This window comes from Orycteropus afer, unplaced genomic scaffold (assembly GCF_000298275.1).
Source record: "Orycteropus afer afer isolate SDZICR_OR568_19922 unplaced genomic scaffold, OryAfe1.0 scaffold00652, whole genome shotgun sequence".
Lineage (NCBI taxonomy): Eukaryota > Metazoa > Chordata > Mammalia > Tubulidentata > Orycteropodidae > Orycteropus > Orycteropus afer.
Genome location: NW_006922239.1, coordinates 971,057 through 992,442, shown reverse-complemented (window position 1 = coordinate 992,442; position 21,386 = coordinate 971,057). Strand labels below are relative to the sequence as shown.

Here is a 21,386-nt window from a genome sequence, read left to right as displayed (position 1 = left end):
AAATAAGTCTTGATAAAACGGTTTCATTGTTAGAGATCAGGAAATATTTCATAAGATCACTTACTATGTTTTCATAATGTATTGATTGTAGAGTGACTATTTTAACAGAAAATAGGTAGTTTTTCATCTATAACTGAACATTTATTAGTCAGAAAGTATGTAATTAATCCCTACTGAAATTGCTGTTTCATTCATTCTTCATTGAATGTAGAGATTAGAATAACAGAATAGCTGTACTTACAAATCTAAGAAAAAATCATTTATTTAAATCAGAAATTAATAGTTACCTGTAGATATAAAGGTTGGTCTTCTGCCCTTCATTTTGGTGTCTGATAAAACCTTGGAATCATTTTATTCATCATGAGTAAGAGATTGTGAACAGGGTCTGAGATAAAAATCATCCTGTGTTTTTCATCTTATAAAAGAATAATTTCCAAGTAGAGCTTGCTTATTTCACTGTACACACATACTGTATTATAGCATATGCAAGTAATATCTCTTTTGTTTCATAGATAACTGGTTAAGGGAAGTTAATTTATGGTGCCCCACTTTAAACGTGCTATGTTACTATGGTAAGAATATGCATATTTCTTTTCACTTTGGAATTGTTGTTAAAACCCTAGCACATAGTAAAGTACAATAAATACAACCAATATGTTTCTGTTGTTTTCAAATTCTAGGTTCTCAAGAAGAACGTAAACAAATTAGATACAACATTCATAGTCGATATGAAGAGTATAATGTAATTGTGACCACGTAAGTGTTAAAAATATTTTCTTTGATGGAAAGAAATTGTACAATTCCGAATTTTTTAAAATGGCATTTTATAATAGTGATATGCAGGAAAGTTGATAGAAGTAATGCAGCAGCAAAAGTAATGGAATGATTTATATTGAAGACTCAGGCAGTTTTTTGGTTTGGTTAAGAGGTTTTGCCTAGTACGTTAGGTGACTGACAATGGGTATCAACAGGTTCTATCCACTTGATTGAAAACATAGTCTAAGCTTAAAGTAAAATATAAGATATCACGCAAAAATGGTTTTTAATATCGCTAACTTACAAATAATCATTAAAATAAATGAAATTATATTCTTCCAATAAAAAATTTTAGTTAGCCTACAAAGAAGACTGAAAAATATAATTTTGAGTAAATTAACTGCTACTATTTTTTTTTAAATATCTGGTAGAGACCTTACTGCTTTTATGTTGTCTTTTTTATATAGGTTATTTCAAGGCCATATTAACTGTCAATATTGGTTATTATTGCTCACCACTAGCTCTTTCTGTCTGAGCTCATCCTTAAAAGAATTCACCCAAAAGTCATCTTTTCTTTATAAAATAGACTCAATTTTTATATGTAATATCAAGTAGCTATCAACTATTATTCTTGAATGTACTCTACTAGTAAGATGTAAGGTGTTAGGTTCTAAGTATAAATATTTCTTAGATTTATGTCCTATTTTACTGCTTCTTAAAATATAACAATACAGGATGGAAATTATGTAACAACTGCAGGTTACATGTTAAATTATCCTCCAATTGGCCACTTCCCAAATATATAGAAATTACCTGATTGTAACATTAAATTTTTTTTTAAATTGTGATTTGGGTGAAAATTTACAGAGCAAATTTACTCTCCATACAGCAGTTCACATACACTTTGTCTCATGACATTGACTACAATTTACCCCAATGCAACATCTCCCCTCCCACTTCCTCCCAGTAGTTACCTCTTCCCTGTGTCCATCACTCCATGTACTCCTGTCCCCTGTCTCCTGTCTCTCTGTGCATAAACAACCCTTCTTTCTCCCATGATTGATCTCTCCAAGGAGTATATCTAACTCAGGTAAATGTTCAGCTCATATGCCTATCTTTTGTTTGGCTGGAAGCCAGAGGTGTGTGTTCAGTTCCAGACCTGAAGGGCAGCTAAGGGCCATAGTCTCGGGTTCCACCAAGATCTATCAGACCAGCAAACCTGGTTCCCTTTTTTTTTCCCCAAAAATGATTTTGAGTTTTGTTCCACATTGTTCTCCCTCTCTACTCAGGATCTCCTATGTAGATCCCCCTCTGAGTGGTTGACAGTGGTAGCCAGGCACCATCTAGTTGTTCTGGTCTCATAGTCGTACAGGCTTTGGGTTGCATGGTGTACCAGTCGCTAGGACTAATTCTTAACATGATACTTTCGTTTTCTTCATTCTTCTTTGCTCTGGACGAGGAAAGACCCATCGTTGCATCTAGTTGGCTGCTTGCAAGCTTTTAAGATCCCAGTCGCTACTTATCAAAGTAGAATGTGGAACACTGTTTCGTGTAGTATGTTAGACCAATTAAGCTTGATGTCCCCTGCGACTATGGTCCCAAGCCCGCAGGTTCAACTACTCGGTCACTCTGAGTAGCTAGTTTTGACCAAGAGGTGACTACAACCTTGTCCCTTGTCAGCTCAACTTTATACCTGGGAATTCTTATAGATCATACAAATACACTTCTAAGATCATTGTCTGCCATCCCTATACATGATCTTGGGTACTCTCCCCACTTTATAGACATATCTAGTAGTTCAGCCTGTCCACCCATCTATCCACCCACATACCATGTTTGCCTTCACTGACAATGCAGTGCTGAATGTGCAGAAGGGTCCATCTTTGTTGTCTGTACCTCCCATGTACCTCTCTATGTCTTTCTCTTCCTCAGTGCCACCATGTTGATCACTCACATTTGGTACACTGCCTTTCTCTTCACCCAAATCAATACTTATCTCTACCTATGTAACAGTGTTCCTTCCCCACCCCTCCCACCCCTGTTAACCAACAAAGAAAATTGCCTTCTATGGATAAACCTTTCCTTGCCTTTTACAGTAACGGACTAATACAATATTTGTCCTTCTGTGATTGACTTATGTTTTGCAGATTTTACGTTATTCTTTAGGGTTGCATAGTATTCCATTGTGTGTATGTACCAAAGTTTGGTTATCCATTCCTCAGTTGATGGGCACCTAGGTGGTTTCCATCTTTTGGCTATTGTAAATAGTGCTGCAGTGAACATGGTTTTGCATATGTCTGTTCTTGCCATGGTTCCCACTTCTTTAGGATATATATCTAGTAATGGAATGGCTGGAACATTTAAATTTTATTTTAATTCCAGATTGCTGTTTCATTACTTGGTTACATGTACATCAGTAATTATTTGAGCATCAACTGTGTCTAGTTCTACTCTCTTGGTACTGGCTGTTAGGAGTGAGTATAGAAAATAAATCTTAAAAAACCACTAAATCTCACTAGCCTCAAAGGTTGAAAGTTGTAATCTTACAGAGGTTTTTTTTTTCCCCTTTTGGTAATAGGTATAATTGTGCAATCAGCAGTTCTGATGACCGTAGTTTGTTTCGACGGCTAAAACTTAATTATGCAATTTTTGATGAGGGCCATATGCTGAAGAATATGGGCTCCATCCGCTACCAGCACCTTATGACAATTAATGTAAGAGAATATTTTTAGAAATTTTTCTGAATTACAAAATTTAGGTTATGTAAATAATGTATATATCATTCGATATCAGAGATCAGCAAACTTTCTCTATAAAGAACACTGTATAAATATTTCATATTTTATAGGATGATGGTCTCTGTCACATGTTCTTTGTGGTTTTTTTGTAACTCTTTTAACATACAAAATCCTTTCCTACTTCATAAGCCATAATTTGGCAACCCTTGTTCTGTATGATAAACTTTATGAGCATCACATATAGCTTATCTTCTGTCATTACATCATAAAAGTGAAATGAAAACATAAATTAACTACTTATAAAGTGAAAAATCAATAGCTTTACACATTTTATCTTAAGTACAGTAGATGATAATAGCAGATAACAATTGTCTAAATTCTTACTAGTCTTCTGTCACTAAATGGTAAATTATTAATAATTATTTGCACTGTGGAGGGTGGACAAGAAGGAAGTGGCTCATTAAAAAAAAAAAAAAAAAAGCTAACCTAAATTTTACCCTTCATTTACAGGCAAATAACCGTTTGCTGCTCACAGGCACACCTGTACAGAATAATCTGTTAGAACTCATGTCTCTGTTGAATTTTGTTATGCCACACATGTTTAGTAGTAGCACCAGTGAAATACGAAGAATGTTTTCTTCTAAGACAGTAAGCATAAATGCATATTTTCTGCAAAATATATTACATTGTATTTTTCCTGGACCTTTTTTTGTTTTTGTTTGCGTTGATGGTATATATGTTCTATAAAGTAAATGTTATTAGTTGATATTTTTATACTTGGATGAGTTGGGAAGCTGGCCAAAATATAATGAGAAAAAATTTTGATGACTTCTGTAATCAATGTCTAATAGTTTTGGTTTTTGGTATCTTGATTTTGGAAGAGTGATCATTTTTCATTGGCAAAGTATGCCAGTGTGTTGTCTATGGGGAAAGTTTGATTGTTGTATCTTCTTTATTAAAATGACCGGTAAATTAGCATCATTTCTTTATTAACAAACTAGAGAACCAAGCAAAGCTAGAATATCCAGGAAAGATATCTCAGCAATTCCTTCAGTGCAGCTTCAGCTTCTTCCTTTAGTACCATCATTTCTTGATCATAAGCCACTTCCTGTGATGGATGAACATCGACCAGTTCTTTTTGGTACAGTGCCTGTCTATTCTTTCCATCTTCTTTTCATGTTTCCTGCATCATTCAGTATTTTGCCCATAGAATCTTTCAATATATGGCAACTTAAGGCTTGGATTTTTTTCTTCAGTTCTTTCAGCTTGAGAAATCCCAAGCATATTCTTCCCTTTTTGTTTTCTAACTCCAGATCTTTGCACATTTCATTATTATAATTGACTTTGTATTCTCAAGCTGCTCTTTTAAATCTTGTATTCAGATCTTTTATCTTGTCATTTCTTCCATTTGCCCTAGCTGCTCTCCATTCAATAGCATGTTTCAGTGTCTTCTGACATCCATTTTGTCTTTTCTTTCTTTCCTATCTTTTTAATAACCTTTTGCTTTCTTCATGGATGATGTTCTTGATGTCATCCATAGTTCATCTGGTTTTTAGTCATTCGTGTTCAATGCAGCAAATCTGTTCTTCAGATGGTCTCTAAATTCAGGTGGGGTATAATCAAGGTCACATTTTGACTCTTGTGGACTTGTTTCAGTTATCTTCAGCTTCAGCTTGAACTTGCATATGAGTAGTTGATGGTCAGTTCCACAGTCAGCTCCTGGCCTTGTTTTGCCTGCAGATATTAAACATCTCCATCGCCTCTGTCCACAGATGTACTCAGTGTTCAACATCGGATTCAACCCATTGAGATGTTTCAACAAACGGATGCTGCACTGAAGGTACTTAACTCATTAATGCCAAGAAATTTGGAAGACAGCTACATGGCCAACTGACCCAGGGATCCATATTTGTATCCATTCCCAAGAAAGGTGATCCAACAGAATATGGAAATTATCAAACAATATCATTAATACCACATGCAAGTAACATTTTGCTGAAGATAATTCAAAAATGGTTGCAGCAGTTATAGTGACAGAGAACTTCCAGAAATGCAAGCTGGATTCAGAACAGGACATGATACAAGGCTATCATTGATGATGTCAGAGGGATCTTGTCTGAAACAAAGAATACCAGAAAGATGTTTACTTAGTTTAACTGACTATGCAAAAGGATTTGATTGTGTGGATCATAACAAATTATGGATAACACTGAAAAGAATAAGAATTCCAGAACACTTAATTGTACTCATGCAAGGGGATACTGCATGGTTTAAAATCAGAAAGGCAGTATGTCAGGGTTGTATCCTTTCACCATACTTATTCAGTCTGTATGCAGAGCAGATAATTCGAGAAGTTGCACTATTATGAAAAAGAACATGACATCAAGATTGGAGGAAGAGTCATTAACCTTGCTTGCTGAAAGTGAAGAAGACTTAAAGTACTTACTTACTGAAGAAGATTAAACACTGCAGTCTGCAGTATGGATTGTACCTCAACATAACACAGAAATCCTCACGACTGGCCCAATAAGCAGCATCACAATTAATGGAGAAAAGATTGAAGTTGTCAAAGATTTCATGTTACTTGCATCCACAAACAACACAAATGGAAGCAGCTGTCAAGAAATCAGATGACATATTGCACTGGGCAAATGTGCTGCAAAAGACCTTTAAAGTGTTGAAGACCAAAAATGTCACTTTGAAGACTAAGGTGCGCCTAACCCATGCCATGGTGTTTTCATTCACCTCATGTGCGTGTGAAAGCTGAACAATGAAGAAAGAAGACCAAAGAAGAGTTGATGCCTTTGAGTTGTGGTGTTGGTGAAGAATACTGAAAGTACCATGGACTGTCAAAAGAATAAACAAATCAGTCCTGGAAGAAGTATAGCTGGAATGCTCCTTGCAAGCAAGAATGGCCAGAGTTCCTCGCACCTCCTTTGGTCATGTTGGCAGAAGGGACCATTCCCTGGAGGAGGATATCATGCTTGATAAAGTGGATGATCAGTGAAAAAGGGGAAGGTTCTCAACGACATGGACTGATACAGTGGCTACAATGATGGGCTTAGGTATAGCAAGGATTGTGAGACTGAACCAGGACCAGGCAGTGTTTTGTTCTGTTGTACACAGTGTCGCTATAAGTTGTAGCTGACTCGATGCACCTAAGAACAATGCGAACAAAAGGAATGATTCTAAAAATAACAACAAAGATACACTATTTAGAAGAAAAGTTTAATTTTTTCTGTCACTTAGAAAAAAACACAGTAAAGTCTTCAAGAACCCCCATATTGTTCAGTATAGTAATTGAGGTTCTGTACTCTCTCATGAATCAAATATCATTTGTAAAAATTTTCTCGTATTCTTTACACTGCAAATTAACTGCCTTTTTAACTTTCAATGTCTTTCCTCCCATTGGATTTGTAGTTTTTGACATGGCCTAGCAAGTTTCATGAACTACATTTTTCTAGTTTTGTTCATAGTATATAGAGGATTCCTTCACATCTTAGAATAAAATTCCATTTTCTAATTTTCCAAAATAGTGATTTCTGACTAGGAACTATTCCCCCTTTTTAGACCACATTATTTGCATTGTCCACATTAGTTTTCTTTTGGGGGCCATCTTCCACAAAGAAACAGGTTTCTACAACACGCACAAGTTATTTATCTGGGTAATCAGTTAATGACTCATCAGTTAATGACTCAACTCCAACCTCAACCTTCCAAGAAGTGGATGGTGGGTTTGAACCGCCACCCTTCTGGTTAGCAGTCAAATGCCTTAGGCACTATGCTACCACAGCTCCCAACTCCAACTCAGTACAGTTTAAATCCATTAATTACTTGAGCAGATGTTCATCTAAGGACTTTATCACCAGTGAAGAGACAACCTACAGATTGGAAGAAAATATTTGGGAATGATATATCTGATAAGGGCCCCATATTCAAAATAAAAATTTTAAAAAGAACTACAACATAACAGCCAAAAAATAAACAATCTCATCAAAAAATAGGCAATGGAGTTGAACAGACATTTTACCAAAGACTACATTCAAATGGCCAACATCTTCAAAGATGCTCAGTGTTATTAGCCTCTCGGGAACTGCAAATGAAAACGGTGAGATATCATTTCAGGTGGCATAGTGCCTAAGGCATTTGACTGCTAACCAGAAAGCTGGTGGATCAAACCTACCAACCACTCAGAAGGAAGATTGGGCAATCTACTTCCATAGAAATACCACCTTGGAAACCCAAGGAGGAGGGGTTGCTCTGAGTCAAATCGACTTGACCGCTGTGAGACTTTTAGAATGGCAACAAATAAGAAAATGGAAAAAGCAGTATTGGTGAGAATGTGGTGAAATTGGAACCCTCATCCATTGCTGGTGGGAATGTGAAAGGGTACAGTTACTGTGGAACACTGTGTATTGGTTTCTCGAAAGGTGAATAAGGGACTGCCATATCACCCAGCCATACCAAGAAGTGAAAGCAGGAATGCAAACTGTACACTGATGTTCATTGCGGCATTTTTTCACAACAGCCAAAAAGGTGGAAACAACCAAAATATCCATCAACAACTGGATAAACAGAATGTGATATATCCATACAATGGAATATTACTCAACTATAAAGTGAAATGAAGTCCCAATACGTGTCACAACATGCGTGAACCTTGAAAAGATTGTTTAATTTTGAAATAGTCACAAAAAGACAGCATTTGTAAACTGTCACTTGTGTGAGATGAGCAAATACTTAGAAAACAAATATTAATAGTGGTTACCAGAGATGAAGGGAAGAGTGTTTTCTTAGGAGTCATTGAGTTTATATGTTAATGGTAGAGAAATAACTTAGAAAAGGATAATGATAATTACACAAGATAAAGAGTATAACCAGTGTCACTGAATTGTACAAGTGGAAAAATTTGAAATATAAATGTTTTGGTGTATGTATTTTCACCACAATAAAAAGAAAATTATTAAATAGATTACAGCCTAGAATTCAAATCTAAAATTCTATGTAAAATGAACTGAGTTTCTGTAGAAAATAACGTAGATTCTAGTGAAGAGCATTTTATATTGTATAATACTGTTATTAAAAAATTTAAGTGAATAATTTGTGAGAAGAATGTTTTTATTTTTCATAGAAATCAGCAGATGAGCAAAGTATATATGAAAAGGAGAGAATAGCACATGCAAAACAAATTATAAAGCCATTTATTCTCAGAAGAGTGAAAGAAGAGGTAACTGTTACCTGCATGTTTGGGTTATACATTTATATATGTATTTTTTAAACTATTTTTTCCTCTTTTTTAGAATGGTTATCTGAAACTGTTTTTCTTTCTCAGGTTCTCAAGCAGCTACCTCCCAAGAAAGACCAAATTGAATTGTGTGCAATGTCAGAGAAGCAGGAGCAACTCTATTTGGCTCTTTTCAACAGATTGAAAAAATCTATCAATAACATGGGTATAATTTGATTTTTCAAGTTTTATGTGAAAAATAATCCTGTGTTTCATTTGTTTAGCTTACCTATATGATAATGAGATTTGCTTATTTTTAGAAACTAGTTGGAATTTGATAAGAAATTTTAAGACCACTTTACAGAACACTTAACAGCTTGATTTTTTTTTTTTTAATGCGTACTATTTGGATCACAGAAAAAAACACAGAAATGTGCAATGTCATGATGCAGTTGAGAAAAATGGCCAATCATCCTTTATTACATCGTCAATATTACACAGCTGAAAAACTCAAGGAAATGTCTCAGCTTATGCTAAAGGTGAGGATTTCATACTATATTAATGTTGAACTGTGTTAACACTATTAAAAAGTTAGAAGGTAAAATTGTTAGGCTAAATATAGCCTACCCAAACAAATGTCCTTAGTCCTTTAACCTTATATTTAAGAAAAACATTTTTTAAACAAAATTTAAGACAGATGAGGAGAACAGAAGAGCCAAGCAATAATTAATAGCAAACTGTGGTCTCAGGGCACATCCAGCCTCCCGTTTTTGTAATTTAAATTTTACTGCAGTACAGCCACACCTGCTCTTTATATGTTACCTGTACTGCTTTTTCCTACAATGGCAGATTTTTGTAGTTTCAACAATAATCATCTTGCCAACAAAGCTTACAATGTTTACTATCTGGCTCTTTACAGGAGAAATTTACCAACACCTGATGTCCATAATGCTCTTTTTTTATATCCTAGGTTCTAACGCATAAGTGAAATGCATTATGCAAGTCTAAATATTTATATACTTCCTCCATCCTTCTCCCACTTCACCTTGTCAGATATCTGCTAAATTTCCTCCTGATGTCCCAGACCAGTTGAATTCTTTCCTTATAGTCTATGCCCCTGATTCTCAATCCTTAGCTTTTTGTATATGAATACTCCCATTTCCCGAAAATGCAACATTATCATCCTCCTCCGCATGGTGACTCTTTTTTTTTTTTTTTTTTAATAAAATGATCCTTCAGAGTTTATGTCCTGGGTAGCTAGTGAGTCATTTTTCCCCTCTTCTAATGTTTACTCTCTGCATCACAGAGGAAAAAACAGAAATGTGCAGTGTCATGAGGCATTTGAGAAAAATGGCACTCATCCTTTATTACATCACCAGTATTCTGTATTATATTTTGTTTTTATAGTTTAAGATAGTACCTTCTCTTTTTTGTCTCATTTACCTTAAAGACTTTACCATATTTCTCCTTATAGATCCTTACAGAATTTTGTGTTCAAATTAACCATCTCTTTAAAAAAAAGTTTTTATGTATTATTTCTAATTTGTTATGGAAATTTTCCAACATATAACAGTATAGAGAATTGTTTAATGAATCTCTCTGCCCATATACCATTCACCTAGCTTATTCAGTTATCATCTGATAAGACGCTGTTCTCATTTAATCCATATCCCCAATCTTCTCCCAGAGATTATTTCTAACTAATTTCGAGTTATAGTAGTATTTCATCTATAAATATTTCAGTATATTATCTCTGAAAAGATGAGGACTTTTCTTTTTTCATTATTATACCTAACAATAAATGAATATTAATTTCCTTTCCTGAATCTCTTACACTGAAATGTTCTGTAATTTAGGTATTGTTTTATTGTATTACATCGATTTCATCATATTAAAATTTTCATTTTGAAATTCTTTTTTTTTTGAGGAACCTACACATTGTGAGGCTAATCCTGACCTGATCTTTGAAGATATGGAAGTTATGACAGACTTTGAACTGCATGTACTTTGTAAACAGTATCGGCACATTAATAACTTCCAGTTAGACATGGATCTGATTTTAGATTCTGGAAAATTCCGAGTTTTAGGATGCATCTTGTCTGAATTGAAACAAAAGGTATTAAAGCAGAATGGAACTCTTTATATTTCCCAATTAGTTAAATTTCTTAATTTAGTTTAGAAGTGAAGGTATTTTATACATATATAAGCTAAAATGGGCAATTTATCTTAGCTATCATTACTTGGTTTTTATTAAAGAAACAATTCATCATTAAAAAACCAAATAACCAAACTCACTGCTGTTGAGTCAGTTCTGACTCATAGCAACCCCCCTTGGGTTTCTGAGGCAGTATCTCTTCTGAAGTAGATTGCCTAGTCTTCCTTCCGAGGAGTGGCTTTTGGGTTTGAACCCAGCCTTCTGTTTAGTAGTCAGATGCCTTAGGCACTATGCCACCAGAGCTCCTAATTCATTAGATAATTGTATAATAATTTGCTACCAAATTGTCAGCATGATATGGCTAAAAATTCTAATTGTTTAGATCTATAAGGTGTTTTGAATAGTAGAATAATTTTATTTTTCTGTGTTTCTAATTCATGTATATATTTTCACAGGGCAATAGAGTTGTGTTATTTAGCCAGTTCACCATGATGCTGGATATTTTAGAGGTTCTCTTAAAACATCATCAGCACAGGTATCTCAGATTAGATGGAAAGACTCAGATTTCTGAAAGGTTTGTATGCTTCCCTTTATTTTCAGAAAATCTCTCCCTCCCTTATCCCCAAGTAGTGATCAATGTTAGAATCTAAAATGTATGGATCATTTGTTACATTATTGCTTTCACTCTTCTGTTTGATTACTAATTCAAATCATTTTAAGATGAGGGGAATTTTCTTTTTAATATTTCTGTCTCAAGTGGAAACATTTTGAAAAAGCTGTTAGAATTATATACTTTTTAAACTTTTATAAACTATTGATAGTCTAAAATCATCTTTATCTTTAAATCAGGGTAGTTTTTTTTTCAATTTTTATTGTGATTTTGGTGAAAGTTTACAGAGCAAATTCAGTTTCCATATAGTAGCTCACGTACACTTTGTGCAATTTCTCACAATGCAGCAGCTCTCCTCCCACTTCCTCCCCATAGTTACCTCTTCCCTGTGGCCTTCCCTCCCATGCACTCCTGCCCCCTAAGCTATCTCCCTGTACATAAACAGCCCTTCTATTCTCCCATGATTGATCTCTCTAAGGAGTGTATCTACCTAATGTAAATGTTCAGTTCATATGCCTGTCTTTTCTTTGGCTGGAAGCCACAGGAGTGGGTTAAATTCCAGACCTGAAGGGTAGCTTGGGGCCATATTCTCAGTGGTTCCATCAGGCTCTGTCAGACCAGCAAACCTGGTCTTTTTTTTTTTTTTTCATTTTTTTCAATGAGTTTGAGTTTTGTTCCACATTGTTCTCCCACTCTATCCAGGATCCTTCAGAGATCCCCCTTCTAGTGATTGACTGTGGTAGCCAGGCACCATCTAGTTCTTCTGGACTTATATAGGTTGAGGATCGCATGGTGTACAAGTTGTTTGGACTAATTGTTTCCATGTGTCTTTGGATTCCTTCATTCTTCTTTGCTCTTCAACAAAGATAGTTTTAAGGATCATTAAGTTTAAACCTGAATTTAGTGACCATCTCAAAAACAGATTGATTGGATGCATTGAGTGCTATAACTGAATACTGAATGAGTTGTGGGTTGATATCAAGAACATCATATGTGAAGAAAGTAAAGTGTCATTAAAAAGACAGGAAAAAAAGAAAAGACCAAACTGTATGTCATAGGAGGCTTTGAAGCTAGCTTTTGAACATAGAGTAGTATAGTAAAAGGAAGAAATGACAGAGAACTAAAAACAGAAGGTTTCAAAAGTCAGCCTGAGAATATTATAAAGTATTGTAATGAAATGTGTAAAGACCTGGAGTTAGAAAATAGGGAAGAACATGCTTGACATTTCTCAAACTGAAAGAACTGAAGAGAAAATTTAATTTGCCTCAAGTTGCAGTATTGAGGGTTTCTGTGGGCAAAATACTGAACTATGTAGCAAGCATTGAAAGAAGGTGAAAGGAATATACTGTCCTTGTACCAGAAAGAATTGGTTGACATTCAGCCATTTCAGGAAGTAGAATGTGACCAAGAACCAATAATAATGAAGGAAGAAGTCTAAGCTGCATTGAAGGCATTGGTGATAAACAAGCCTCCTGGAACTGGTATAATACTAATTGAAATGTTTCAGCAAATGGATGCAGTGCTGGGTGTTCTCACTCATCTGTGCCAAGAAATTTGGAAGACAGCTGCCTGACCATTTGACTGGAAGAGATCCGTATATGTGCCCATTCCAAAGAAAGGTGATCCAACAGAAAGAGGAAATTATACAATAATATTATCACACACAAGTATAAGTTTCCTGAAGATAATTAAAATATGGCTGTAGCATAATCCAATCATGTTGCCTGTGACAGTGGCAATCAAGAAATCAAATGATGTATTACCTCAGGCATATGTGCTGCAAAATACCTCTTTAAAGTTCAAGAGCAAAGATGTCACCTTTAAGACTAAGGTGCACCTGACCTAAATAAGCCATAGTATTTTCAGTTGCTTCATATGTATGCAAAAGTTAGACATTGAGTAAGGAAGACTTAAGAAGAATTGATGCTTTTTATTTATGGTGTTGGTGATGAATGTCAAATACACCATGGACTGTGAGAAGAATGAACAAATCTGTCCTGGAGAAAGTACAGCCAAAATGCTTATTACAAACAAGGATGGCGAGACATCTCACACACTTTGAGAGTGTTACCAGGAGAGACCAGTCCTTGGAGAAGGAAGGACATCATGCTTAGTAACATAAGGGATCTAGCAAGAGAACACTCTCAATGGGATTAATTGTCTCAAGGGCTGTAATGGTGGGCTCAAATACAGCAATAATTGTTAGTATGGCACACAACCGAGCAGTGTTTCATTTTGTTGCACATTGGGTCACTATTGAGTCAGAACCAACTTGATGACACCTAACAAGTTTTTATTTTGTTTTGTTTCTTAAATTCCCAAAGATTATATCTTAAGAAACAAAGATCACTTTCTCTGGTGTGGTTAAATGGCACTGTATTTTTGCTGTTTTTTTTTTTTTTTTTCCAATCAGCCAGGTTTTCTTTGTTGTTGTCATTGTTCTTTTTTCATTAGAGTAATTCTAAAAGAGAATACACTCATACAGTTGATCTTGAGGTTCTTGGTTCAGGTGTACCGTCAGCAAGTAACAGCTAGAAAACCTATGAGAATGTTAAAGATTGAAAAAGCCACATGCAGAATTTAGATGAGCCATAAGTCATTAAACAAAGAACAGTCCTTTAGGAATTAGTCAAATCTGAATGGAGTAGGGAAATAGTAGAGAAAGGAAGGTATTGTATAGCTGCAGAAAGCTTCCAGTTTCTTTTCAATGTAATGTGATTATTTTCTATTTTGAATACATTTCACAGTTTGACATTCAAAAAATATTAAAATCTTAACACTTGTGTGCTATACTTTACACAGTTGTTATACTCCAGCAAAGCACAGTGTGGGACAGATGGTTGCAACAGTGGAGTAGTTTTCTCGTGATCCATCCATACTGGCTTATCCACACACATTTAGTGGCCAAAGCTCAGAACTATAATGTTTGTTACTCCAACAGTATAAATACTACATCAGTCACAATTTTTTTCAGATTAATTATATCAATTTAATATTTTATCCAACTCTGGCCAAAAAAAACCATTCATTGGTAATATTTTAAAATTTCATTTTTAGAAAAGTACGTTTTGATGTCTTTGATATATATCTTTAAGTGAGATTTAATGTAATGTATTCTTCTTATAGGATTCATCTAATTGATGAGTTTAATACCGATATGGATATCTTTGTATTTTTGCTGTCAACAAAAGCTGGTGGATTAGGGATAAATCTGACCTCAGCAAATGTTGTTATACTTCATGATATTGATTGTAACCCTTACAACGACAAACAAGCAGAAGATAGATGCCATAGGGTAGGCCAGACTAAGTAAGTATCTTGAGTTGAAATTTCTTTTTAATAAAATGCCAATTATTTTTGTATAGAATGTAGTCTCTTGATAACTTGACTTTGACTTTTTTTTTTTTTTTCAGAAAATCATGACTGCTGATGTTATACACCAGCAGTGCTGAACTTGAACTCCACTTGTAACCTGTTCATTTTTTAGTAATTAAAATAACTTCCCATCCTTTCCCTTAAAAATGTCTAAAGCATACTCCAAATAATTGAAGTATTATCTTTGGTACAGTCCGTTTGAAAAAGTTTAGTAGTTGAAAAGACTTGCTTGCTAGATAGAGCATTTAAAGACCAGACAGACTTGGTAATACACATGGTATTTCTACTGTATTCTCCTTTAGGAAATAGATGATTTGAGTTGTAAATATTTCAGGTGAAGGTTACTCTTGACATTGCTAGCAGAACAATAGAGAGGTAAAAATAACTGCCATTCAATTCTTCTGTCATACGTAACCAATTAACATTTCTTTAATGGAGCATTTTAAATAGTTCTAAAATGACATGGGTATATTCATTTATGGGCCAAATGTTTATTGGTACCTATTATAGAACTAACACTTCTTGTGTATTATTTGTATTTTACTACACTCTCTTTACTTTTTGTACAGAATTACATTTTTGAACCTGATAAGCAGAACATTTTTTAAAAAAAACATGAAATTTCTATTTGAACTCAGAGCTCTCTGTTGTAATGTAGTTTTACTAGTAATTTTTTCATGTACATTTTGTTAAAAATTTTACTTTTTGTTGAGAATAATTCCAACAGTTTATCAATTCACCAGTTCAACAATTTCTGTTTGACCACATCCTTCAAGTTATGCAACATTCTCACCTTTCTTTTCCAAATTGTTCTCCCTTATTAATGGAAACTCACTGTCCTGTAAGCTTCCTATGTAATCTTTCAAATTGCTGTTGTCAGTTTGATCTCCTATGGATAGTTCCTAAAAGAGCACAAGGAGCTCTGGTTTCATAGCATTTAAAGCATCCAGATGCTAACTAAAAGGTTGGCAGTTCAAACCCACCAGATGCTATGCTGAATAAAGATGAGGTAATCTGCATCCATAAAGATGGAGCAGTTCTACTCTGTCCTATAAGGTCACTATGCATCAGAGTCAACTTGATGGCTGTGGATCAGTGGGTCGAAGAGCACACTGTTCAAGGCCAGTGTTCTTTACTAGTTAAGCTAAACTTGTTTGCTTTAAAGACGACTTCTAGGGATGTTTTCAGTTTAAGATTTAAGGTATGAAGATTTTCTCAGGGCAGTAGTTTCAGGGATTCATCCAGCTCTAGATGCTGGATTCCTTGAGAATTTACAATTCTATTCTCTATTTTTCCCTTTTGGTCAGGATTCCTCTATGGAATATTTGATCAGACATTCATTAATGGTAACTTGGCACCATCCAGTTTTTCTGATCTGATGGCAAAGGACGCAATTGTTCGTAGAGACAGTTAGCCACATATTCCATATCCTCCTATTCCTGAATCTCCTTTTATCCTCTTTAGCTCCAGGCAAAAGTTCTACTAAAGATTTTTTAAGTAAAAGTATCTTGTCTTGGATCCATAAGAAAGAGTACTCAGAAGTTGCATGTTCAGAAAATGTCAATCTCAAGTAGTTGGAATAAACAGAGAATTTTAATCTTAGGATATATTGGTCATAAAATGTTTCAAATCCTTATTATTGAATTCTAAGATGATTCATTTTGTTTATATGTATCCAAATACCTTTATGTTAAGTAATCAGTAAACCCTTTTTACTTTGTAGGGAAGTACTAGTTATAAAATTAATAAGCCAAGGAACGATTGAAGAATCCATGCTGAAAATTAACCAACAAAAACTGAAACTAGAACAAGATATGACCACAGTAGATGAAGGTAAGCTGTTTCTAAGCAAAATTTTCAATAACTATGGAGTAGGAGCTCTGGTAGTGTAGTGCCTAAGGCATTTGACTGCTAACCAGAAGGCTGGCGGTTCAAACCCACCAGCCATTCCTTGGAATGAAGGTTGGGCAATCTACTTCTGTAAGGATATTGCCTCAGCAACCCAAGGAGGGGTCACTGTGAGTTGGATCCGACTCCACAGCAGTTCGTTTTTAAGATTTATGAAGTAATATATTAAAAGGCATCAAATTAGCAGTAAAAACACAAAAACTAAACTCCTGCCATCGAGTCAGATCTGACTCATAGTGACCCCTCCTTGGGTTTCTGAGGTGGTATCACTACAGAAATAGATAGCCAAATTAGCAATAGCGAGGGGATAATAAAGATGGTTGGATCCTTGACTAGTTTACAGGTTAAGAATGACATGGGATGACAGTGTGTCCACATTACCACATTGCCATTAACGCCAAATGCTAGGCTATACAGATAAATACATAAACACCTGAGTGATCAGACAGGGATCAGTGAATAGAGGTATATGCTAGACCCAAGGATAGACTCAGCTGAGGCTAATCCTGTATAGACACCAGGGATACAAAATACCTACAGTCCTTACAGAAACAATAGACGCCAGACACAGAATAATCTCTCACAGACATCTCAATACTATGGGAAAGAGATCCAATAGAGCTACTACCTCAGGACCATAGTACTGGGGTACACCAGATTCAACTGGCACAACAAAATACATAAAAGCATTGCTCCACATGCTACATTGGTGAGTAGTGACTGGGGTCTTAAAAGCTTTCAAGTGGCCATCTAGGATGTAGCTAATGGTCTCCTAGCATCCGAAGTGAAGAAGAATGCACACACACACAAAAAAAAGGGCATTTAGAAGCAATCGACCCTAGGACACAATGGCCCTCAAGACCAGAACCAGATGGTGCCCAGCTACCAGTGCCAGCCACTCAGGAAAGGATCAAATCTGGAGATCCTGGATAGAGTGGGAGGCAAAACGTGGAACAAAATCAAAAAACTCAATAATGACCAAAAATACTGCTCAGATGAAGTCTGGTGAGACTCCCAATACAATGGCCCTGAAACACATTCAGTGCCTGGAATAAAACTCATCCCCAGGGGCAGGCTCTTAGCCCAATGGTTGTTGTTGTTGTTGTTTGCCGTCGAGTCGGCCCCGACTCATAGCGACCCCTCCTTGGGTTTCCGAGGCAGTATCACTACGGAAGTAGGATTGCCCAACCTTCCTTCCGAGGAGTGGCTGGTGGGTTTGAACTGCAGCCTTCTGGTTAGCAGTCAAGTGCTTTTAGCCACTATGCTACCAGAGCTCCCTTAGTGAGATGTATATGCAGACCACTCAACCCAGGATGCTGCACCCACACACACAATGGTAATACATCCCCTAAAGCAATAAATCATGGGACACCAAAGGACCAACATTCAAACTGAGGAAATGCAGGACAAACAGGAGTGCATAATTATGAGGGGCACAGGGGGAGGGTTGCAGGGTAGGGAGGGGAGGAGACTAGGTTAGGGTTGGACATGGTGAATGGGGAATGAAACTAAATGTACACGTGACTTGGAATGTAAAACAAGCTCTTAAAAAAAAAAAAAAGACATGGGATGACATAAGCATACTCATTTAAACAGTAACTGAAGTTCATTTTGCCAGAATTAAACACTTTGATTTTAAAAAATCCTCTCTTGCATCTCTTACCTTGACTAAGACACCAGAACATCGTGGAAATAAAATGATGTTTAGATCCACAATATTATGATTTACAATAACTACATAAATAATTTTTATAAAACCAAAGATTTAAATTATATAGCATAATGTTAACTGAGTAGAAAGAAGAACTACCATTTATATTAATTTTGTTTTGGCTAATATTTATTTATTACATTAGAGTGTAGTAAAATATATTTTGTTAAGACTTAATAATTTAAACTTGTCAGAGTAGTAGGGCCCTAGAAAGAACTTTAAATTAAGAGCTCACGCCCCAGCCCACCCTACTGAAAAGAATAATTTTAAATGTTCTATAAGTTAACAATTTTTATTTATGTATATAATTTTGAAAATTCACTTAGTACAAAATTCAAAAGATATAAAAAAGAAAACAAAAGCCTCTGTCCCACCCTATCATCTAGCTTCCCCATAAAGGTAACTAGTGTTACCATTTTTGTTGAGTGTGTGACCAATTATTTTACGTATAGTGAAGTAAATTAGCATAAGTATTCTTCCCTGTTTATGTACAATAGCATGGACCATTTTGCACCTTTTTTTTTTAATGTTTAATTGGAAATAAAGTATTTTATTTTTTTCTAATACAGGTTTCTAATATTAGTGGTGGTTCATTTCAGTTTGGCAGACTTCTGTTGAGTGTTTACTTATGTCCTAGTACTTTGCTAGGCACTATAATGTATAAACACCCCCCCAAAAAAAAACCACTTCTATCTAGTTGATTGCCACTCATAGCGATAACCATTGGGTTTCTAAGGCGGTAAATCTTTATAGAAGTAGATTACTAACCTTCTTGTTAGCAATCAAATGCCTTGGGCACTGTGCCACCAGAGCTCCTTACTATAATAGGTTGTTGTTGTTGTTGTTATGTGCCGTCGAGTCAGCCCTGACTCATAGCGACCCCTCCTTGGATAGGTAGAGATAATATATAATATATAGAGATCAATAAATTATAAAGAGTCCTTCAGGAGAGCCACAGAGGATGTATGATCCAAATCTGTGCTTGTTCTTCCCTATATCATGTATTTCAGGACGCTATGTGAGCTTGGGGAGAAAGACGTGAGGGAAAGTTTAATTGAATAAGAAGCAGTTGAGTTAGACTTCTAAGTGTGAGGATGAGTAAGATGATGAACATAAACAATTAACAGTAATTACTAGACTTTGTGTTGATGTGGCAGTTTGCCAGTTAAAAATTGCTCAGCAAAAGCTGTCATGTTAATATATAAGCCAGCTTGCTCTTAAACAACTTTTTTTTTCCTAATTGTGTTGTTGGTACAGCTTTTAGAATTTGGTAGAGCATTTAAATAGCTAGTTAGAATTTGTTTTCAGGAATGCTGGCAAACATTCCAATACATGGATTGCATTTTTGTCTTAACAATAATTAGAACCATAATCAGGACAATAATCGACTGTTTGATTGTCCAGTTTCCAGCTGTTTAAACTGTAAGTCTTTTTGCATAGGCTAGTTCATTCTCCCAGAAAGAGGTTCTCTCCAGTCTCTTACAAAACTGGAATGGTGGGGAGAGCTGGTATGGTGGTTTGTGTATATGTGCTTTCTACGAAAAGGAGAAGAGTAGATAAAAGTACTGTCATAACTTTAAATAATATTTGAGGGGTATGTGTGTAAGAGGGAGCTCTGGTGGTGTAGTGCTTAAGGCATTTGACCGGTAACCAGAAGGCTGGCAGTTCAAACCCCCCACCAGCCACTCCTCAGAAGGAAGTAAGGAACTTCCATAGTGATACTGCCTTGGAAACCCAAGGAGGGGTTGCTATGAGTCGAATCTGCCTCAGTGGCAGTGAGTTTGGTTTGGTTTTGGTGTGTGACAAGATTTTGCTGCATTTTGGCTACATCTAGTTTATAAAATTATTCAAAATAAATATTTAGAAATTGCCAGCTATGCCATTGTGAATAACCAGTAAGCTAATAAATCAGTTCATCTAAAATTATTAAAGTGAAGTCTGATTTCAACTAAAACAAGAAGAAGAATGGTTAGATTCTACACTACCACACAGAATGTTTTCACATCTTCGAAAACCCAAGTAATTTCTCTTAAGTGTCTAGATAGTAAGGTCCCATTTTATTGAAAGATGAGACAGACTAAACATAAGGAAATTTTCAGCAGGTAATTTAAACCTCAATTGGTATGCTGTACGCAGACTTTTATTTATATGTGGGGTGGATTTATTAGGTCAGTGATATATAATATTGGAAATACAACCTGTAGATTATGAAACTATGAAATATGCTATGCTGGCAGTTTGAATAAGACCACTGAGACAGTTGCCCTAATGTATGTAGGGGTCGGGAAGGGTTTTTAAGAGGGAGTGACACTGAAGCAACCTGGGTCTTGAAAGATAAATAGGAATTTACCAAAGGTATAGAACATTGGAAAGGGAAAATATATTTCACAAAACAAAACTTTTATTGAATTTTTAATACTACTTTCTGTCCTGCAGGAGATGAAGGAACTATGCCTGCAGATATAGCCACATTATTAAAAACTTCAATGGGCCTGTGAAATTGTGAATTCCTAACAATGAGGAAATATCAACTTGGTGCACTCAAGGACATTTACAATATGATGACCATGGGGTTGTGAACATTTATAACTTTTTATAATTTCCATATTGCATTTCTCATAATATGGACAACTTTTTTGCCACTAACTGAATTCTTCAGATGCTCACACATGAGATTTCAAAAAAAGCCACAAATGTGTAGTCCTTAAGATGTTGAATAATCATTTTACAAAGCAGTTTTCTGAATGGGGATTAGTTGGTGATTGTTTGTAACAAATACGCTAATGCTTTAGAAATGTCAGTATTTTTGTAATTATTTCTACCTCCAAATATATATATATATTGTCTTTCACTGGATAATGTGTGTAGATTTTACATGTGCCTTATTTGACAATGCTTATGTCTTGTTT

The 21,386-nt window shown here is 35.4% G+C and overlaps 1 protein-coding gene across 1 annotated transcript in view; it reads left to right on the top strand.

The window, feature by feature from the left end:
- Positions 1-20,975, top strand: part of SMARCAD1 (SWI/SNF-related, matrix-associated actin-dependent regulator of chromatin, subfamily a, containing DEAD/H box 1) — a 155,916-nt gene extending 134,941 nt beyond the window's left edge. Inside the window, exons 12-23 of the mRNA XM_042783091.1 lie at positions 513-572; positions 681-756; positions 3,335-3,470; positions 4,005-4,142; positions 8,626-8,721; positions 8,827-8,944; positions 9,136-9,257; positions 10,646-10,834; positions 11,329-11,447; positions 14,610-14,792; positions 16,582-16,691; positions 20,914-20,975. Of these exons, the coding sequence (XP_042639025.1) occupies positions 513-572; positions 681-756; positions 3,335-3,470; positions 4,005-4,142; positions 8,626-8,721; positions 8,827-8,944; positions 9,136-9,257; positions 10,646-10,834; positions 11,329-11,447; positions 14,610-14,792; positions 16,582-16,691; positions 20,914-20,975 (1,409 nt within the window). The remainder of the gene's footprint in view (positions 1-512; positions 573-680; positions 757-3,334; positions 3,471-4,004; positions 4,143-8,625; positions 8,722-8,826; positions 8,945-9,135; positions 9,258-10,645; positions 10,835-11,328; positions 11,448-14,609; positions 14,793-16,581; positions 16,692-20,913) is intronic.
- The last annotated feature ends 411 nt before the right edge of the window (positions 20,976-21,386 follow it).